Source organism: Hyperoodon ampullatus, assembly GCF_949752795.1.
Source record: "Hyperoodon ampullatus genome assembly, chromosome: 19".
NCBI lineage: Eukaryota > Metazoa > Chordata > Mammalia > Artiodactyla > Ziphiidae > Hyperoodon > Hyperoodon ampullatus.
This window is the reverse complement of record NC_136932.1, coordinates 31,562,552-31,583,090: the sequence shown is the minus strand read 5'-3', so window position 1 is coordinate 31,583,090 and position 20,539 is coordinate 31,562,552. Positions and strand designations below refer to the sequence as shown.

Sequence of the window (20,539 nt, the reverse complement as noted above, 5' to 3'; positions counted from 1 at the left end):
CAACTGGACAGCTGAGCATGGACTTCCGTCCCACCTGGGAAACTGGACACAGTTAGGGTGGGACCAGGGTTACCAACAGGCTGGGGGCTGGGTGTGCTAAGGCTGTTGACTTGCTGTGTGTCCTCAGGAAGAACACTGCCCCTCTCTGGGCTGCAATGTTCCAGGAGCTCTTGGACTTCGGTCCCTGAGCCGTTCAGAATTCGGCTACCTGGGGCTGGTGGCGGCGGAGGAGACAGACACACACCGCCCGACGTCTGTGTCCGTCGCGGGTAGGGGTGAATCGATTTCCGGCTCCGCCCCCGGTCGCACGTCACCGCAGGTGGCGGCAGCGGGGTGGGCGAGGCGGCACTGAGTCACAGGCCGCCTGTGCACCCGCTCCGCCCGCGCCGCCCGGTAAGCGAGACCTGGCCCGTGCCCCCGAGCCCGGGCCCCCCCGGCGACCCGCCCGCCCGCGCGCTGCCCCGAGCCTCCTCCGCGCAGGCCCCTCGGGCTGCCGATCGCGGCGCCGGGGTCTCTCGAGACCCCATCCCATCCCGGAAGCCCTCGGGATGCGGGGCGCCGCCGAGCAGGGTCAGAGGTCGTCAGAGAGCGGACTCCAGCCTGTCCCTCTAGGAAACTTCTGGGGAGTCCCCTGCCTGGCCTAGTTCCCCCCAGAGGTCGCCCAGGACCTCTGGCAGCTCCAGAAATCCTCTGGGATGCTGGCCCCCGTCCCCTGCAGGTACCGGCACCCGGCGCGGGAGGCGTGCCGCCCACACCACCCCCCCGCCGGCCCCTCCTCCGCGCGGCCGCCCCTCCCCGGCCCCGCCTGCGCTCTGACCCGACCCTGCGACCCGCCCCTCCCGCAGGCTCCTGGGGGCAGAGGATCGGCGGCGGCGGCGGCGGCGGCGGCGGCGGCGGCGGCGGCGGCGGCGGCGGCGGCGGGAGGCCCCAGAACGCGCTGCGCGAGGCCTGCGACCGGGCTCCCGACCTGCTGAGCGTGCGTCCAGCCCGCGGCAGAGGCGCCCGCCATGGCCTTCTCCCAGGTGCAGTGCTTGGACGACAGCCACGTCAACTGGCGCTCCAGCGAGGCCAAACCCGAGTTCTTCTACAGCGAGGAGCAGCGGCTGGCGCTGGAGGCCCTGGTGGCCCGCGGCCCCGACGCCTTCTATGAGGTGCTGAAGCGGGAGAACATCCGCGACTTCCTCTCGGAACTGGAGCTCAGGCGCATCGTAGAGACCATTGAGGTGTATGACCCCGGCTCCGAGGACCCCCGGGCCAGCGGCCAGCCCCGGGGGCCCGAGGACGGTGGGCTCGGTGACGGCGAGGAGGGCAGCGGGGAAGGGGGGGCCCGCACCGAGGCCGAGCCGCTGCCCTCGCTGGAGTACTGGCCCCAGAAGTCCGACCGCTCCATCCCGCAGCTGGACCTGGGCTGGCCGGACACCATCGCCTACCGGGGTGTGACCCGGGCCAGCGTCTACATGCAGCCCCCCATCGACGGGCAGGCCCACATCAAGGAGGTGGTGCGCAAGATGGTCAGCCAGGCCCAGAAGGTGAGCCAGCGCGAGTCCCCGGAGAGGAGGCGGCCCAGCGGGCCTGACCCGCCCAGCCTCTCCGGCGCCGAGCACACTCTCACCCAGAGCCCAGCCTGGTCTCTTGGCTGCCTCCCCTCCTGCCTTCACGGGGCTCCTTGGTTTCTTTGCAGAGGGGTAGGGCCCCTGGGTCCTCTGGCAGGTGACAGCGGCCGCCCCATCTCAAAGGGCCTTTGTGCATTGCTGGGGGGTGTTGCTGACTTCCCCAGACCTGGCGAGCAGGTTCCCCAGAAGAAGGTGCTGCGATGGGGTGGGGCAGAGAGGATCACGCGGCTTTCTCTCACTGCCCCTCGGGATGGCTCTGATTCACACCTGAGAAGCAGGAGGCTCCCAGGCACACACGCCCACGTGCCGGGAGCTTTCTGGCGATGCTTTTGTGGGGTGGCGGAGAGAGGCTGGGGCGGGAGGTAGGCATGGAGACTGAGAGGTAGCCTGTCTGAGGCTGGCTTAGAGATCCAAGTTCAAGCGTGCCTGCTTCCTGGCCGCGCTGGGTGACCCTCCCTGAGCCTCTCGGTGAGCTTTGCAATGGTAGAACCTTTCCAGGCTGGGATGTGAGGGATGGCGATGGTGCTGACCTCAGGGGTGGGAGCGGAGTGAGTCCAGATGAGGGTTGTTTGCCTGGACTGGAGGAACCTCAAGCGTTGTCCGGACCTCCCCTGGAGCGACCCCTGCCGAGCCGTGCAGTGTGCCGGCGTGGGTGGCCATTCATCTGGCACACTGACACGCATTCTGAGAAGGGGTCTCGCCACTGGCAGACAGCCAGGCCTTGGCTGGTGAGCGGGTGCTTCTTCACGCTTCCGTGGTTTCAAAGCATATTCTGAGATGACTGATAAGGCCTGCCTCGTGAGCTGTGTTGAGGAGGATTCTGAAGCCAGGTCTGGGCTCAGGAGAGAGCAGTGAGTGCTCAGCAGTTCTGTCCTGGCCTTGGCTTGTGGGACAAGGTATTTCTAGCGGAGTCTAACACTTTCAGTCTTCTGGGTCCGCACAAGACCCGAACAGTGGCTTTGGGGACCGTCCTGGCGGACAGACGGGCCAGGGGAGCTCTTGGACACAGAGAACAGAAGTGGGTGGGAGCTGACAAGGTGGCCATGGCTTAAGTTTCCAGAAAGGTGGAGTCCCTGTCCCCCGAAGGGGCTGGCCGGGTCAGACAGCCTGTGTTGGGGAGCCTGGCCCTTGGCCTGGTCCCAGGCAGGTTTGGGGCTTCGGGTTTCTGGTCTGTAAAATGGAGGTGGCGAGGATGAAAGCTGTGAGGATGGGGTCCGGTGACTGAGTGAGGAAGAGGTGGAGGAAGGCGGGGAGGGGCCTTCACAGTTTTCAGGCTGAATAACCCACACCACTCCTGCTATGGGGTAGGAGGGTGCTGCTGACGTGGGCACCTGGCTGGAGGTCATGGGACCCAGTCCCCCGGGAGGGCCTGTTGGGATCCCATTACCCAGCCTCCTCTCCCTTTTTAAAACTGGGGAAATTGAGGCCCTGGGTGGGGACTTGACCTGCTGTGCCCGGGCTCCTCCCCGCCCCCCCATGGCCCTGCTCCCCACCAGGAGGAGGACAGAGGCAGATCCCAGATCCCAGACTGCACGGGAACAGCTGGAGAGTCTGATCTCCCCCAGACAGACGGCCTGGTCCAGTGATGGGGCCAGAAAGGGGAGCCTGGGGCCAGGCTGGGCACCGGGGCCTCCTCCCTACGTCTCTCATCTCTATGGCCGGAGCTGAGACCCAGCCACCCCATGCAGTCCCATGCCCCCCCATAACTTAATATGCTCCCTACAAAAGCCCCCCCAAGATTATCGGCATCACCTGTGTAAGGTGACAGCCAGGAGGAAGTCCATCCCAGGTCTGAACCCCGGTCTGTGTGGTCCCAGTTGGTGCTGTCCTGCAGCCCCCAACAGGTGGGACAGGTGGGCACTGCCCCCTGCTTTCATCTCCTAGAGGGAGGCTCACTGATGCCACCCCTGCCCACGCTCAGACAGCAGGGAGCCACAGGCCCAACAGGCGGGGCCTCAGAGGCCAAGTGCCTCCTCTCAGACGGGGACACCAAGGGTGGAGGATGGGGATTTGTTCACATCTGACAGCACTGTGGGGAGCCAGTCCCCTGCTTTCCAGCCTGCATCTTCCCTGCCATGTCCATCCTGGGGCCCATGGCCAGTGTGGGGTGTGTGTGTGTACGGGCTGCCCTGATAACCGTAGGTGCTGTTTACTGAGTGCCAGGCACTATATAATCTCGTGTAGTGTCATCTGTTCCATCTTTAAGATGTAGTAACTGAGGCTGCACTGGTTAACCCCTGCCAAGGTCACCTGGTTAGCTCTTGGGTGGAGGGGTGGGGAAGGGACCAGACCCTGTGTTGTCCTCAGACTCTAGGACAGGTCCCCTGCCTGTCCTGCCCTGACCTTGGCAGGATGCAGTGAGAGGCAGGGCAGGGAGGGGCAGCTCATCCAAGCTACCTGCAACCCTCCCATCTCCCCTGCTCTGCTGCTTCCCAGGCTCACAGGGGCCGGGCTGTGACGCTGACGGATGCTGACAGGGCGCTTTGCCTGGGCTGCCCGCCTGTCTGCCGGGAGCTCTCCCGACCTTATCTCTCCCCGTGAATCACCTCTTTTCCCCTCACCCCCGCATCCTCCTCTCACCCCCAGTACCAATGCAGGGACAGGGGCCCCTCTCCCCCACTGGGATGGGGATCCCGCTGTCCAGCTGCCTGGACAAGATGCTGGCCCCCTGCCCACCAGGGTGCCTGGGCTGGGACTGGTGGTGCTGAGTCAGGGCGGCCCAGCCCACCGCCTCCTAAGCCTGGCCTGTCGTCAGCACAGCGGGCCGACCCTGGGGCAGGGAAGTGACACAGCACACATTCAGCCCGTCCCGCCGGGAGCGGCTGTGTTCCCGTAAAGGCTAATGCTGAGTCCCCCCATTTCCCAGGAGATTAGAATGGAACTAATGGGCCACAGTGCCAGGAGCCAGGGGTGCTGGGGTCAGGTCCCTGCTCTGCCTCCTCCGCTGTGTGACCTGGCACAAGCCCCAGTCATCCCATCTGTAAAATGGGTATAGGCATTGAAGCCTCTTAAGGATCCCTTCGGTTCTGACACCCTGCTGCCCTGTCCTTCTGGACTCCTCTGGGATAAAGACCAGTGGGTCCAGGGTCTAACTCCACCGGCTGGGTGGCCCTGAGCAGGCCCCAAAGATGGAAGGTCATCTGCTTGCCCCTCCCCCAGCCCCCGGGAGCCAGTGATTTATCCGGGGAAAAACCTGCCGTGGGGTTCCAACTGCATACCAGAGGCCGGGCCTGTAGCATCACGCCTAGGCTGCTGCAGCCTCTGCAAGAGAGGGGTGAGGCTGGACTGGGTTGGGCTGGGACTGGGGAGGGCCTGCCTCGGCCAAAAAAGGGGGTAGACGCTCTAGCAAGTTGTTCATCCAGGAGATGCTAAGCACCCCCCGCCCAGGACCCCTTCACCAGGGACCCCAGGGGCAGGGGTGGATCGTGTGCGCGTGAGGAAACTGGGGGAGCACGAAGGAGAGTGAGTGGTGAAGTCTGGACCAGAACCTGGATCTCGTGCCTGCCAGGCCAGGGGCATTAAGTTTCTTGCCCAGGGCCACACAGCAGGAAGGGACTGGAACCAGGTTCCACAATGCCCAACTGACCCCACGTCTCTCCTGTCAGGCCCCTGCCTTCCCACACTGCAGTCCTGGCTCACGGCTTGGCCCCAGGAGAATAAAAGAGCTTAATGAGGCATTTATCAAATACCAGCTGTACATCAGGTGCTGAGCGGGCACTTTATCTGCCTGGATCCTCCCAGCTCCATGGTGTTAGGTATCGTCCCTTCCATGCAGATGAGGAAACTGAGGCTTAGAGGGGCTCACAGAGGGCAAATAACCTGTCACCGAGCCGATCACTGGAGGAGCTGGCCCAGAGCCCAGCTCTGAGGTCAATGAGCTCCCGTTTCTCTGGAGAAGCAGCGTCTTGGATGTTCTTGCTGAGCCCTGCCCCTCTTGGGAGCCGTGGAGCCTTGCTGCGGGCCCCCAGCTTGACTCAGGGCAGTAAAAGCATTTTCATGAGGCTCCTAGACTCTGGGCTCCGGCAGGGGCAGAAGCCTGACCACACCAAGGCCTGGTGAGCACAGGGTGATGGGGAGCCAAGGCCCCTGGGACCAGGAGGGGAGCTCTTGCTGTCCCCAAGCAGGCGGTACCAGCACAGCTTCGACGCCCTGAGAGGCCCCAGGGGCAGCCCAGTGGGCTGTTCCCGGGGACACCCTGGAGCCCAGAGGGGCAGCACCCGCCCAGCCTCATGCAGTGGGTCTGGGGAGCACTTCCCAGCCCGGGGCCCCACCTGCCAGGTGGCAAACCATCTGATAACGTAATCCCAGGGGTCGGCTCCCGTCCTCTCCAAAGGCTTCCTAGCAGCAGTGTTTGCATCTTAATTGAGTCTGGGGAGTCAGGAGCAGCTCTGCCAGCAAGGAGGGCTGGCACCTCTGGCCTGGGTGCACGCCAGGCTACTGGGGCACCCAGGCAGTAGCCCCACCCCGGCCGGCACTGCCCTCCCTCCCACGACCCCGGGAGGCAGGGCCTGTCGTCACACTCATGTCACAGATGATGATACCGAGGTTCAAAGTGGGCCAGGGCCTGCTGAAGGTCACACCAGAGTCTTGGGTGGCAGGTCTAGACTGAACTCCTGGTCTCCTTGGTCCGGCAGGCTCACCCTGCAGCCGAGGGTCCTCCCCCTGGACCAGCAGAGGCGGGCAGTCCTCTCAGAGGCCCCTGGTTTGCCCGGCCCCTTGCTGCATGACCTTGGGCCTCACGTTCTTCTTTTGTAAAATAGGGATTGGGCACTTGTCTTAATTCAGGCAGTAACAGTCATGAGGATGCTCAGCGCGGGGCAGGACTGCACCCTATTGGGACCACGCCCCACGTCCAGGCAGGCCCAGCCGGTGGGCTGCACCAGCCTTCTTCATGAGGCCCCAGTGACCCCCAGGCTCACGCCCTTCCCAGATTAAATGCCACGTGGGGCTGTGGGGGGGAAGACAGTCTTTCGTATCACAGGACCCCGGCCTGAGCCCCAGCCACGTTGCCCAAGTTAACCACTCCGCCTCTGACCTTCCGTCCTTTCCTCAGTGCCATGTGATGCCAACACCTGCCCCAAAGTTGCGGCGAGATTTACGTGGAAAAAAAGCGTGGTGTCTGGCACGGATTCAGTTCTCTTCCCTCTGTCCCCATCCATAGCCCCGTCCTGACAGCCTCTCCCTGGGAGTAGTCTGGCTGGAGAAGTGGTGAGCCCCCCATCCTGGAGGGGTTCAAGCAGGGGCTCGGGAGTACGCAGCAGAGAGCACATGGGGATCCAATGACCCAGGAGCCTCTGCCCTGCCGGGCTGGCTCTGTGACCTCAGGCAGGTCCTCTCCAGGCCAGTCCCTGGGGGGTTAGGATGCTCCATGACCCCACAGCATCTGTTGCTCTTGGATCCTGGAGAGGCTGAGCTTTTAAACATCTTCGAATTTGTGATTCTGCGATTTTCCAGTTTGAAAATCCTTGGCTTGTGCCATCCTCTGAGACTGTGGGGTGGTCTGGATCCTGCACCTGGAAGCTTGGAGGACCCCGAGGCCCCTGGGGGCTGGCAGGAAGAGGGCAGGAAGAGGGAGGGGCTTCTCCTCTTGTCTCATCCGCCGGGCACAGTCCTGGTCAGCTGACCCCATGCTCTGCGGCCTCTGGTCTCTGCAGCATTCCTGAGCTGTGGTGAGGAGGCTGACTTATCTGAGGAAGGCCAGAGACTCCGGGAAGGGCCAACGCCACTGGGCTGGGTGGGACCCGCTTGCCCCCTTCCCGCTGCAGCTCCTTTATCCTTTAATTGGCCTTAATGAGGCTTCTGTCTTAGTGCAGAGGGAAGGTGCCAGAGCTGATAACTGTCAGAGGGGTGGGACCACAGGTCTTCCAATATAACTCCCCCGTGACTGAGGAGAAGGCAGGTGCTTTGCCACAGACCCTGCCGCCAGTAAGGTGGGGCAGAGCCCCAGGCACTGACTCTCTGGGCAGTGCTGATGGCCAGGGCTTAGTTTCAGGACCCAGTGGGAGGGCTCTGGGAGGGGTGGGTGGAGTCACAGCTAGAACCTCCTCCGAGAGAGGAGCCCAGGAACAGGAAGCCTCTGCCACCAGCGGATTGTGTGGCTCTGGGACGGTGACCACCACCCCCCCCCCCCCGCAGAAAAGGGACAGCTGTACCAGTGTCAGCAAGCTGGTCCTGGCTTGGGTTGGCATTGTTACCGCGTACACAGACTCCCTCCCTGTCTACCCAGGAGGCTGGGGCTCCCAGGAGGCCTCCTCCCCAGGCCTTTCAGGTCCTGCTAGCACCAGGGTGGGGTGGGGAGTGGGGCCATGTCTCAATGTGGGAAACTGAGGCACAGAAGCCAGGTCTGCCCAGCCCTACTGCTGGAGGAGGGGGCTGGGGGCAGGAGGGGTGCTCTCCCTGTCTCCGCTCCACACGCCAGTGAGCGAGGGGCAGCCCGAGCCTCGCTGCACCCTGGGGGCACGTGCAGCCCCTGGGGCCTCAGCCCCTCTGTCTGTGCAGGGGTGGTGACAACTCCAGTGCAGGTCGGCCTGTGTAAATTCTGTCAGCATTTGTGTCCCTGAGGAAATCCTTATTTTCGTCTTGTTTTGAAAGCTATTTTCACTGGGTAGGGAATTCTGGGTTAATCATTTCTCTGTTTAGTTGCTCCGGTGTCCTCTGGCTTGTGTTGATTCTGAGACATCTGCTTATCTTTGTTCTTCAGTATTCAATGATCTTTTCCCTTCTGGCTGCTTTTAAGATTTTCTCTTTGTCACTGATTTTAAGTGATGTGATTATGATGTACTGTGGTCTGTTTTCTTCATGTCTCCTCTGCTTGGAATTCATCGAACGTCCTGGACTTGGGGATGAATGGTTTCCATCAAATGTGGAAATGTTATGGCCATTTTTTTTTTTTTTTTTTTTTGCGGTACGCGGGCCTCTCACTGTTGTGGCCTCTCCCGTTGTGGAGCACAGGCTCCAGACGTGCAGGCTCAGTGGCCATGGCTCACGGGCCCAGCCGCTTCGCGGCATGTGGGATCTTCCCGGACCGGGGCACGAACCCGTGTCCCCTGCATCAGCAGGCGGACTCTCAACCACTGTGCCATCAGGGAAGCCCTATGGCCATTTTCTTCAGATGCTTTTCTGTCCCCTCTCCCCCACCCTCTGCCTCGGGACCTTCTGAGACTCCAGTTACACATACTCTAGACCTGTGAAGTTGACCCAAGTTCACTGATGCTCTGGTCTTGGTTGTTCAGTCTTTTTTTCTCTGTGTGTCATTTTGGATCATTTCTACTGATAGGTCTTCAGGATCACTAATCTTTTCTTCTATAGTGTCTAATGTGCTATTAATCCCATCCAATGTATTTGTCATCTTAAATGCTGAATTGTTTCACTTCTTGAGTTTCAATTTGGTGTTTGTTTTAAAAAATCTTCCATGTCTCTAAGTAACTTTTTGAACATATAGAATACAGTTATAACTCTTTACCCTTCTTTGTCTGCCAGTTCTAACATCTGTATCCATTCTGGGTCCACTTTGCTAGACTTTTTTCCTCATGTGGATCATTGTTTTCCTGTTTCTTTGTGTTTCTGGTAATTTTTGATTGGATGCCAGATGTGATGAAAATTTTATGTTGTGGGAGTTTTGTTTTTTCCTTTAAACATTTTGGAGCTTTGTTCTGGGATGTAGTTCTTGGAAACAATGTAACACTTTTGAGGCTTGCTGTTAAGCTTTTTTTTTTTTTTTTTTTTTTTTGCAGTACATGGGCCTCTCACTGTTGTGGCCTCTCCCATTGCAGAGCACAGGCTCCAGACATGCAGGCTCAGCGGCATGGTTCACGGGCCCAGCCGCTCCGCAGCATGTGGGATCTTCCCGGACTGGGGCACGAACCTGTGTCCCCTGCATCGGCAGGCGGACTCTCAACCACTGCGCCACCAGGGAAGCCCTGTTAAGCTTTATTAGGTGGGACCGAAGCATATTTGGTCCAGGGTAGGAGTTGGCAAACTATGGACCAAATCTGGCCTATGCCTGGTTTTGTAAATAATGGAACAGAGGTGTATACAGTTGTTTATTAGTGGTCTGTGGCTGTTTTCAGAGTTGAGAGGTGTGTCAGAGACAAGTGGCCTGCAAAGCCTGAGACATTTGCTATATGGCCTTTATAGAAAAAGCTCACTGGCCCCTGGTCCAGGGCCTGTTTGCCCACCATGTAGGTCGTATCCTTTTGAGGATCCTCCTGTGTGCCCTGAGTGTTAGAGGGGCCTGCGCTCTGGCTGTGGGGACGTAAATGACTCCTGGTCCTGTGTGAGCACTGGCCGTTGTTCCAGCTGCTCCTTTCCAGCGGGCCTGTCCCAGCCTCAGTGGTTTCTTCCTGTTCACGTGCTACTCGGGTCTCCAGCTGAAGCCTCAAGAGGCAGCTCCCTAGAGGTCTCTGGCCTTTACTCTGTGCAGCCCTTTCTTCTCCTCTGTCCTGAAAATTCTGGCTGCCAGGCTCTGAGAAAACATCTCCTCAACTCAGGGAGCCCACTCGGCCGTGGCCTGGAGGTGGCTGGGGCGGTCCTACAGCTGACCTCGCTCGTCTCCCTTCTGCCAGGGGTCATTGCACTTGCTGTGCTGCCTGTTGTCCGTGGCTTCATAGATTCTGCCTGGTGTTTATTGCTAAGGCAGGTGGGTAAGTGTAGGCTCCGTTATTCCGTCATGGCTGGCAGTGGAATCCCAGGTCTTGAAGGCACTGTCCCCACCTTAGGATAGCGTGCAGCATGCCCAATGTGTTCCTGGGCGTCACTGCCCTCCAGCTGGCACAGAGGGAAGCAGGAGACGCTGAGGTGATGACCCCCGGCCTGTCCACCCCGAGGGCACTGTGGGTCAGTGAGGAGGCAGGAAAGCCGCCGCTGCCGTCTGCTGAGCGCGGCTCCCGGTCCCGAGCGGCTTCCCAGGAGGACAGTCTGGAGCCCATGCTGCCACCGTCCTGTGTCCATCTGAGCCTTAGGGTCAGACAGACCCAGAGATGCAGACCCACTTCCTGCTTTTCCAGGTGGTGAAAGTGGCCCAGTGAGTGCCAGGGACTTGCCTGCTGTGCGCTGTGTCTGCAATGACCTCTGGGCGCCAGGGCGGGTGGGGTGTGTCTCTCTCCCCTTCCGCTGGGAAGCACTGTGAGGGGAGAGACCCCGGCCGGCTCCCTCTGGGCCTCCTGCAGGCATCTCCATGGCCTTGGAGGGTGGGGCAGGCAGGACAGGTACAGAGTGAAACTGCCCACGCCGACCTGGGTCTCAGGGTCCGGGCCTTGGGGAGACAACATGCCACTCGGTGGGTTGCTGCCGTTTCTCCAGAAACACAGACGTGGCACTTGCTCGTGGCAGCATTTGAGATTTGAGTCAGGGTTTGGAGGATGGGAAGGAGTTACTGGCTTGGAGGAGGAGAGGGAGGCGCCCGGCCAGGAGGACTGTGTGTGCGGCTGAGGCGGGGTGTGGGGTGTGTAGGGAGGGGCCGTAGGGTCAGAGCCCCTGTGGGGTCAGGGCCACCGGGGAGAGATGCTGCTGCAGATGCTGGGCCCGTGGCCAGCGGTCTTCCAGCTGCGTGCAGACCCCTGGCCACCTCACCCCTGTGCCTCGTCCCCCAGCCCTGCTCTACCCACTGGTCCTGTGAGTATGCCTCTGATCCAAGATGGATTCTGTGGTCATGGGGGAGGGTTGCCTCTAAAGCCGCTGCAGGGGCGCCGGAAGCCTCAGGCTGAGCGTCAGCCTGGCGAGGCAGGAGCCCCGGGTTGGTGGTGCAGAGGGAGGTGGGGCGTGGTGGTCAGAACTGCCTCGCCCAGACCCCTAGACACAGCCAGGTGCTCCAGCCGGCCCAGACAGGCTGTGCGGGGCACCCGGGTAGGACACACGGACTCAGGGCTCCCTTGGCAGGGACAGCCTTGGGTATCACGTCCACCTTCCTCCCCATTTCACAGATGAGGAAACCGAGACCCAGAGAGGATGCAGCTCACCCAAAGCCAGACCCCAGCCTGGACCCCAGAGCTCCAACTCTGTCCTTGCCTGGGCCCCGGGGAGGTTGGGGGCGCCCACTCCAGCGCCCCTGACCCCTCCACCAGCACCAGCAGCAGGTGTTACAGGGCTTCAGGCTGTGTCTGCTGGGGCGGCAGCCACAGGTGGGGGGTTGCTGCCCCATGCGCTGGAGCCCCCCAGGAAGCACCTGGGTGATGGACGTGCTCGTGGCGGGGCATCACCATGAGTCCGTCACCTCACGGTCCATCACCTGGGGCCGGTCCCCTCCCCTCTCTGTGCCAGCGTCTGCATCTCTCACAGGGTGGTGTGTCCACCATCCCAAGGAGATTTGGGGGATTCTGGAACCGTCAGCAGGAGGACTGGTGGGAGGACGCGAGGAGGCCCCAGAACAGCCCCGGCTGCACAGAGCGAGGCGGGGGTTCGGGACCCACGCAGGAGGCAGGGTGGAGAGGCTGCGGAGCTGTTGGTGGTGGCGGGGGAGGGAAAGGGAGGTGTGGGCGCCGGTGGAGGGGCACGTTTTGAGGGCCTGCCCATCCAGCACACCCCCGAGAGACACACGGGGAGGCCTTTGGATCTGAGGCATGTAGAGCTCAGTGCCGACGCCAGTCCCTGCCTGGGCCCCTCTGCTCCGGCGCCACCCGGCACCGCGCTGTCGGCCCCCTCCCGGCACGGCCGCCCTCCCATAGCCCACCCACCCTGCTGCTCTGTGCGGTGAGAACCAGGAGGGTTGTCGAGGGTGTACGGCCCCTCCTGGTTCTGTGGCTGCACCTCTGAGAGGGCTTTCACGTCAGTCACGCACAGGGACCACTGGACTCCCTCCGTCCCTCGGGAACCGGGCTGGGGGGCTGGTGCTGTGACGCCAGGCCTGGAGTTCGGGACACACACCTGCCTGCCGTCCCGCCCCTGGGAACCGGGCACTTGGTCCGGGCGCTCACAGGGACAGAGCTGGTTCCTGCGGTGACGAGGAACGAGGCTCAGGCTGCCCGCCTCTTGCCCGGTGCGGTCTCCTGACCCACACGGGGTGGGGACATCCCCAGATGCCAGCCTCCCTGCCGTCTTTCCCGTAGTCTTGGCCCTGGCCTTGCCCAGGGCCTCCGCGGGATACGTGTGGGCTTGCGTTGTCCTCCGGGCGGGACTAGTGTCTTTGTGCTCAAGCTGCAGATGTGTGAGCTGGACAGACCACAGGAGCGGGCCAGGCGGACACCCTATTTGGCAGATGGGGAAAGTGAGGGTCTAGGAGGGGCTGTGGCTTCTCCCAGGCCCAGCCATTTGGCACATTCTGAGTTGACAAGCACTCCCGAGGCCGCCTTAGGCGGCCAGAGAAGACCCTGGGCCTCGGCATTGGGGAGCCCTGGCTGGTCCCACGTGAGAAAGTTGGGCCTGGAAAAGCTAGGTGTCTGCTCAGGGTCACACAGAGACCCCGTCCGTGGAGGGCAGGGCAGGGAGGAGCCCCCAGAAGTACCGGCTTTGGTGCCAGATGTGTGACCTGCGTCAGCAAGGGCCCGGGGCCCAGGGGGAGCCCAGAGGGGCCTGCAGGGGCCAGCTGGGTGACCTCACGGGAGTGTGCAGGCACGTCCCTGGCAAGCCCCAGGCCACCCGCCAGGTCACACTCCTGGCAGGGGTGGGGGTAACCCTGGCTCCCTGGCGGGCCTGGGTGGGTTCTAGCCTGACTGTCCCCAGCTTGTTGTGTGGCCCAGCGCATGACCCCTACCCGCCTCCCTGGGTAAGGCTCCCCTAGGGGGTTCTCAGACCCAGGATGGGGCCCTGGTGCCGGCTTTGGCGGGTGGGAGGGCTGGACGTCTGTTCAGGTCAGCAGCGTTGGGCCCTGGTCTGCTGTGTTCCCCTTTGCTGCCCAGTGGGACGGGGAGGGGAGGGGAAAAGCGAGACTGAGGGCCAGGGCCTGCTGGCCACTGAGCCCTGCCACGCCCAGCGCCCTCTGACTACCCCACTCCCTGGCCCTGGGCTACGTGTGCCCCTTCTCTCCTCGTGCCTTGGCTCAGGCCAGGGCATATCACCGCCCATGCTGGGCAGTGGCTGGGCTGGGCTGGGGTAGATGTACTCTGACCTCTGGGGCCCCACCCTGAGCCAGTCCACAGGCTGAGAGCAGCTGTTGTGGCCCAGGTGTGGTCAGATGACAAGAAGATCACATGTAGTGGTCTGGGGTGTGTCCAAACCAGAAGAAGAGGTGGCAGCGAGGGAGCCTGTCCAGGGACCCAGGGGTGACCTCGGTGGGCGGCCCCAGCTTCTGCCTTCCTCCCTGCTGTGGACACATCTGCTCCATCTCAGCATCCTGGCGGGTAGTGGGCGGAGGGCATGGCGCAGCCTGCCCGGCTCGGGAATGCAACCCAGGAATAGAAACAGGGCGCCTGGCCAAGCCCTGAGCCCCGGCAGAGGTGAGGGCTGCCTGGGGACTGGGGGTGGGGGCAGGCGCTCAGATCTCAGGACGCGCACCCTTCCCACTCCTCCCGCGCTCCTGCTGCAGCTTCCCCTACACATTCCTCGCCTGGGTTTTGTTTTCTGCGGTCTTGTGTTACGGAAACAGCAGCCCGCGAACTGTGCCTCCCTCCGGAGAGTCCAGCCTGCGCCACCCACTGGGCATCTTGTACCCTGAGTGTCGATCCTACACCTGCAGCTGCAGGGCCAGGAGAGCCAGCACTTCCCAGTCCCAGTCCCGAGGCCACAGGGAGCAGGGCCAGGGTGGGCGCCCGAAGAGGGTGGTGGGCGCGGGAGGGCCAGGCGTCCTGGCGAGGCACCTGTCTCCCCGGCCACGTGCCCTGACGGCCCCGGTCTCCCTTCCCGCTCACAGGTGATTGCTGTGGTCATGGACATGTTCACCGATGTGGACATCTTCAAGGACCTGCTGGATGCCAGCTTCAAGAGGAAGGTGGCCGTGTACATCATCGTGGACGAGAGTAGCGTCAAGTACTTCCTGCACATGTGTGAGCGGGCCCGCATGCACCTGGGGCACCTCAAGGTGAGCCGGCTCTTCGTTCAGTCAGTTGACAAAACTTGGGGCACCTGCCTTGTCGGTCCGGATCTGGGAACCTAGAGTTCAGTGTCCTAGAGCCGCCCGCCAAGTGGTCACGCGGCCTCTGCTTCGGTGCCCCAAGGGACAGGACAGGACCTGTGACCAGGTGCTGGAGCCCACGTGAGGCGCTCCTTCGCAGGTGTTTCAGAGCAGCCCGTGCCACAGCGGTTATCTGTCTCTGCTTGCTCACCTCCAGTGACGGGGTGCTCAACCCCCTGGCTCTGGCAGCAAGCCCCAGCTGGACAGCTCCACCTCCCAGGAAGTCCTTTCTTGGTTTTAAACCAAAATCTGTTTCTGTATAGTGTCCACGCACAGGCTTTAGGATCCGGCTCCAACAGAGGAAGCTCCCTTGGGCTGAGTCCAGGGAGGGCTTCTTTGGTGGCTGCAGAGTTGACGTGGACTTGAGGAGTGAGCAGACTAGAAGAGGCCTTCCTTCCAGGGAGGGACACTGGGGACAGAGGTGGGGTTGTCAGCTTGGGCCTGGGTTCTCAGCATGGCTTTGCTGTGTGTCCTAGAGCATGTCACCTCCTCTCTCTGGACTCTGGGATCTCATTGGTCCAACAGAGGGGCCGATGACCCGTGTGACTGGGCTCTTCTGCTCAGACACCCTGGCATTTGGTGCCTTGCTTGGGGGTGGAGGGAGCCCTCCTTCCGCCCAGCCATTGCTTGTTACCTACTGTGTGCAGCCTGCGCCCCAGGGTACAGATCAGTATGCGTAACGACAGCGAATACTTCCACGGCTCCCGTCCCAGGCAGGGGACACGGTTAACTTAGGTATCCTCACGGCAGCCAGTGGGAGGAGGCAGTTGTTCCACTTTACAGATCAGGGGATGCAGGCACTTGCCAGGTGTCACTCAGTGTTAGTAAGCGAAGTTGATAAGGGGGGTGGGGGCCAGCACCGGGCCCTGTGGCTGAGCACAGGTCAGAATTCCTCGGGGCAACGCCAGCCTGGTTAACAAGGGGCTGGGGTCCCGCTCCTGTAAGCTGTCGGCATTGTCAAGTGATGCCCAGCTCAGCTGAGACCTTTCAAGTGGGTGTGAGCTCTCTGGGCTGCGAGTCTCTGGCTGTTGGGACATTTTTTATGTGGCCTCTCTGGTGGGTTGACCCCCAGCCCCGTGCTCGCCCGCTGTGCTGCCCTGCCTGCCGTGTAACTAGCACCAAGGGCCAACTCCCGGGGCAGACAGCTCAGGCCGGGAGGCCCGGAGTGTGGAAGAGGCGTCTTTTCAAAGGTGACTGCAGGGGCCTCAGCCGTGTGGGCAGCAGATCACAGAAACTCAGGGCTCTCCATCCAGCCCTCTGCCGTGCTCAGGAAGAGGCTGACGGGCCCACTCCCCCTGAGCCCCTGCCCCATGCCCGGTGGGGACCCTGCACACCTCGCGTCCCTCTGCCCGCAGGCATCCCCCTGCATGTGGACGAAGAGGCAGGGAGGGGGCTTGTCTGTGCTGAGCGGGGATCCAAACCCTGCGTGACCACTCCAGAGGCCTCTTCTTAGTGGGGAAACCCCAGGTGCCAGGCTCCTGGGAGGGTCTGGAGATCCCGGAAAGGGGGGCAGGGGGGGCAGGCCATCCAGACCAGGTTTCCACAGGATACCCAGGAAAACCGAGGCCTGAGGGAGCCTGTGCCTTGCCCAGAGGCATTCCACCAAGTCGGGGCTGAACCTAAAAGCCAGCGATGGGAAGCTGCACAGATGGGGCCACACACCCTTGGTGCCCAGTGCCCTTGGCTGAGGCCGCATCTAACAGCAGGGCCGCCCTGGTGCTGCCCGCACAGGCTTCCTGGCTGCCAACTCCCTGACGCCGGGCCTATCTCTCTGAGCCTCCAGGGCTTTGTGACCACAAGGACACCTCACCAGGTTGTTTGAGGATGAAAGCAGAGGAGACAGTGGCTGTAAAAGTGCTCTGAGCTAAAGAGAGGCACACAGTTGCGGCAATAACGAGTTATAAACCCCGGGCCCTGGGCAGAGGGTGGAGGGCTTGAAATGAGGCTACAGCTTGGGGCATGGAGGGGGTTTCTGGCCCAGCCTGCCCTTCTCGCCACCTCCCTGCTCTGGGGAAGGTGGCAGATCCACAGGGTGACGTGCCCAGGAGCCGGACACTGTGGGACGGCCAGGCATCTTCATGGGAAGGAATGTGTGACCCTGGCTACCTCATTCTCACCTCCGAGCCTGCCCACTCCCAGCCCGGGCAGGTGGCCAGAGGCTCCTGTGGGCCCAGTCCTGGCCAAGTGTCACCTTATCTAGAGCCTGCCTCCCTGCCTGCAGGCAGGCTGGGCCCAGACCTGTCTCGGGAGCACTTCCTTTGCTGGTAATCCCTGGGCCCGCCCTCGGCGTCCGCTACCCCTGCCCAGCTCTGCAGCGACCTGCCCTCAGGTCGTGTGGGCCCAGGGTGTAGGTTGTGCCTGGTGGGGTCATACCTGTGACCAAGGGGGTGCCGGGCACCAGGAGCCAGGCCTCGGCCCCAGCTCTGCCCCTGCACTGTAACCTTAGGCAGAGACACTGAGGTTCTGGGCCTCAGCCTTCTTGTCTGAAAAATGGGAATATCGTCATTTATTTGGCAGGGCTGCCGTGAAGAGTCAAGGAGGCCACGTGGGGGCAGGGCACTCGGTCACGAACTCCCTTCCTATCTGCGGTTGGGGCAGCTGTGGCCCCTCCCGTGAACCCCCAGCTCTGGTCTGAATGCCAGGGGGCTTCCCTTCCCTCGCTGGGGACCCCCCCAGTCTCCCCCTCCGGGCAGCCCCCCAGCCTGAACCCCTGAGCTCACACAACACATTCTGGAAACAGCTGCAGTATCACTTGGGTCCCCTCCCAGTTTCCAGGTGAGGCGGGAGGACAGGCACCAGCACCTCCCTGGCGCGAGGCTCCCAGCTGTCCCGAGCGTCCCCACCTGCCGGCTCAGCTGGGCCCCGACTCCCCCAGGCAGGGAACATGGGAACGAGTGCCCATACTACACACGGAACGGGCCTTGAGAAGACGACCCAACCCTCTCATCCCAGGGCCCAGGGCCCTGGGGGTGACACTGGGTGCTGAGGGATGCCGAGGGCCGGTGGGAGCCAGGCCTCGAGGCTCACAGCTTAGCACGGGACTGGAGCTGCGAGATGCCTGGCTGATCTGAAAAGCTAGTCTGCTTTGTGCAGCTGAACTGGAAAAACCAGCAGCCACTTGGGCGAAGGCTGGGCCCATTTCTGATGAACAAAGAATCCCCAGGCAGTGTGGCCACGGGAAGGCGCTGGGTGAGGATTCCGGCTCATGCTGGACAGGCCAGCACTGGCTCCGTTCTGGTGCCCGGGCCTCCTCCTCTCCCAACCTGCCTTCTCTGAGCCTGGCCTGGCTCTGTAATGGACTCAGGGCACTGCTTCTCAACATTTGGCAATGTCCAGAGATGTTTTTAATGGCCGTGACTACGAAGGTACTACTGGCATCTGGTGGGTGGTGGCCTGGGATGCTGTCCAACAGCCTACAATGCACAGGACAGCCACTAATGGAGAACCACCGGGCCCAGAACGTCACAGAGCCAAGCAGCCTGGCCCGGGGGAGAGCCAGGAGCCTCCCAGCCCTGCCCGGTCCCCTGCCCCCAAGGGTACTTCCCATCTCAGCTTCACAACAGCCCGGGGGAGGCCAGGGTGAGTACTGGTCCCCCTATCCTATTACAGAGAGTGAAACAGGCCCTTTAGAAGAGAGCAGAGGTTGGCTGGCACACAGAGACACGGCTCTCCGTCCCTGACCTGGCCTGATCTTGCTGTCACCGCTCAGGCCTGCTCAGGATGGTCTCTGGGCCTCCCCACTCCTCCTCCGGCCCAGAAGGTGCCAGCGGACCCCTGGAGGGTGAAAGGGCCGCCAGGGTGCAGCTGCAGGCTGTCCTCAGTCCCAAAGGGCCAGACCCTGTCCACTGGGAGGCCCTGGGGCAGGTCACTCCTCTCCCCGAGCCGCCTGACCATTGCATACGGCCGACAGTCCTGGCCTCCCCGGGCCTGAGTCCACACCATTCCAGATGTTCTCCTGTCCTCAGTGTCGGTCCCTCATTGGTCCCCCACCAGCCCCCCGAGAGGAAGGGATCGCACCCCCGTCCCACTGCATGGCACAGCCCCGTCGTCCCCTCTAGTTTAGGGAGCAGCCGCTGAGTGCTGGGCCCCTTCCCGGCCCCTCCCCCGATGCACTGAGTCTTCACAGCAGCCCTGAAGCCGGGGGTGGGCAGGCCCATTTCACAGACGAGAACCCCGAGGCGTGAGGAGGCCAGGTTGCGTCCATTTGCGCCAGGACTGGAGCCGTGTTTGACCAGAGCTCAAGAGCAACCCACCTGCTCCAGTGGGGGCCTGGGCTTGTCCCCCAGGCTCCCACCAGCCCGGTGTGAGCACAGGGGGCCCCGTGGAGGTGCGGGGTGTGGTGCTGAGGCTAACCCAGCCCTCGTGCCCACCACGGCCTGCCCTGTACACGCTTGGGGCAGAAGCACCCTTGGAGCAGATGAAACTCTGCCATCCTCCCCGGACGTCCTCTCAGGGGCGATCACTGCGCCCCTCACATGTGAGGAAATGAGGCTCCAGAAAGTCTGGGGACTCGCCCAGGGCACCCCACTCGTCCTCCCCCTGCCTGCCACATGCTCTGCTAGGGGCGTTCCAGGCTCAGAGACAACGCGGCTTTGTGGGATCCTCCACCTCCGCTCGCCCGAGCCCTGGCTCCTGAGACGTTACCTCATCTGGGCCAGGCCCCACGGGGCGTTGTCACCCAGGAATAAACAGAAGCTGCAGAGCTGGGCTGCTGTCGGGCACAGGTGACAGGGGAAGGCCTCACAGGATCTTTGCTCAGACTTCTGGCCCCCAAGCGTGCTCCGTATTCAGTACAGTCACAGACACTAATTGTCCTGGGCCTCAGCCAGCTTCCTGCTGTGCAGGCTGTGTGCAGACAGGCAGCTGGGGGAAGGGCGGGCAGGGAAGCCAGCCTGGGAGCAGAGGCTTATCTGCCTTCTGGGCCGGGCCCCACGGCCAGGTGGGCATCCATGGGACCTGCCCCTCACCCTCTGTGGGTACTGCCCTGGGGCTGCCCCAGCTGAAAGGTCCGGGACCTGTCACAGACGGGATGGGCGCAGGAGCACCCAGGGCTGTGGGCTGGAGTGCAGATGGTCTCCAGTTCTCTCTTTTCTCCCCTCTGCCCCTGCCCGGACTCAGGCCCACATCCCTCAGGTGCAGAAGCCCCTCCCTGTCCTCTTCCTCTGCTCCCTGTGCGTTTCGTGCACATTCCCCGCTGGACGCTGGAACTGGACGGCTCTGACCCCTCACTCCCTGCTCTAAGCCCTCTGTGGCTCCCTACTGCCCCCGGGCCCCCCCAGGCCCCTCAGCGGCCGTAGGGTCTTTCATCGACATCTGTCTGGGCCCACCCTGCCGGCTCCTTTGCCCGCCCCCCTCCCCCGAAGTCCTCCCATGTCTGAATCAGGCCTTTGTAGTCCTGGGTCTGGGATGCTGCGTCCTCTTCCCACCCGACCCACTCTTCCTTGTCTTTCACACGTCAGCCCAGACGCCAGCCTTCCCAGGAGGCGCCCCACAGCTGGGGTCATTACTTATCTGCTTCCCTCTCTTCTCCAACGAGGGATCCGTGTCACAGTCATGTCTGTGTCTGCGCTGGGGACCTCGGCAGGGGTCAGTGAACGAGTTAATAAGCTGGGGCCGGTGAGTGGGTGAGGGTCAGGGTTAGGGGATGTCACAGAAGATGTAACAGACCAGCACCCCCCGTAGGCATATACCCCTCCAAAAGGAGTGAGGCTCCCGTCACCGGGGCCTACAAGGCGTTTCTGTCCTGGGCAGGTGTCAGATTCACTGGGGCTTATGTTAAAAATGGAATTCCTGACCCCAGTCTCCCTGGGGCAGCTTCGAGCCTGAGTTTCTAACACACTGCCTGGGCGATGCTTGCACCCCCTGAGCCCAAGTCTGCTTCCTG

General features: G+C 62.3%; 2 protein-coding genes across 5 annotated transcripts in view; one reads left to right on the top strand and one right to left on the bottom strand.

Annotated features, from left to right (window-relative positions):
• Positions 1-20,539, bottom strand: part of SLC5A10 (solute carrier family 5 member 10) — a gene marked incomplete at its 5' end in the record, with an annotated part of 54,445 nt that overhangs the window by 14,670 nt on the left and 19,236 nt on the right. The window lies entirely within an intron of this gene.
• Positions 987-20,539, top strand: part of FAM83G (family with sequence similarity 83 member G) — a 28,523-nt gene continuing 8,970 nt past the window's right edge. Inside the window, exons 1-2 of the mRNA XM_079725374.1 lie at positions 987-1,529; positions 14,395-14,562. Coding sequence (XP_079581500.1) covers positions 1,008-1,529; positions 14,395-14,562 — 690 coding nt within the window. The 5' untranslated portion in view covers positions 987-1,007. The remainder of the gene's footprint in view (positions 1,530-14,394; positions 14,563-20,539) is intronic.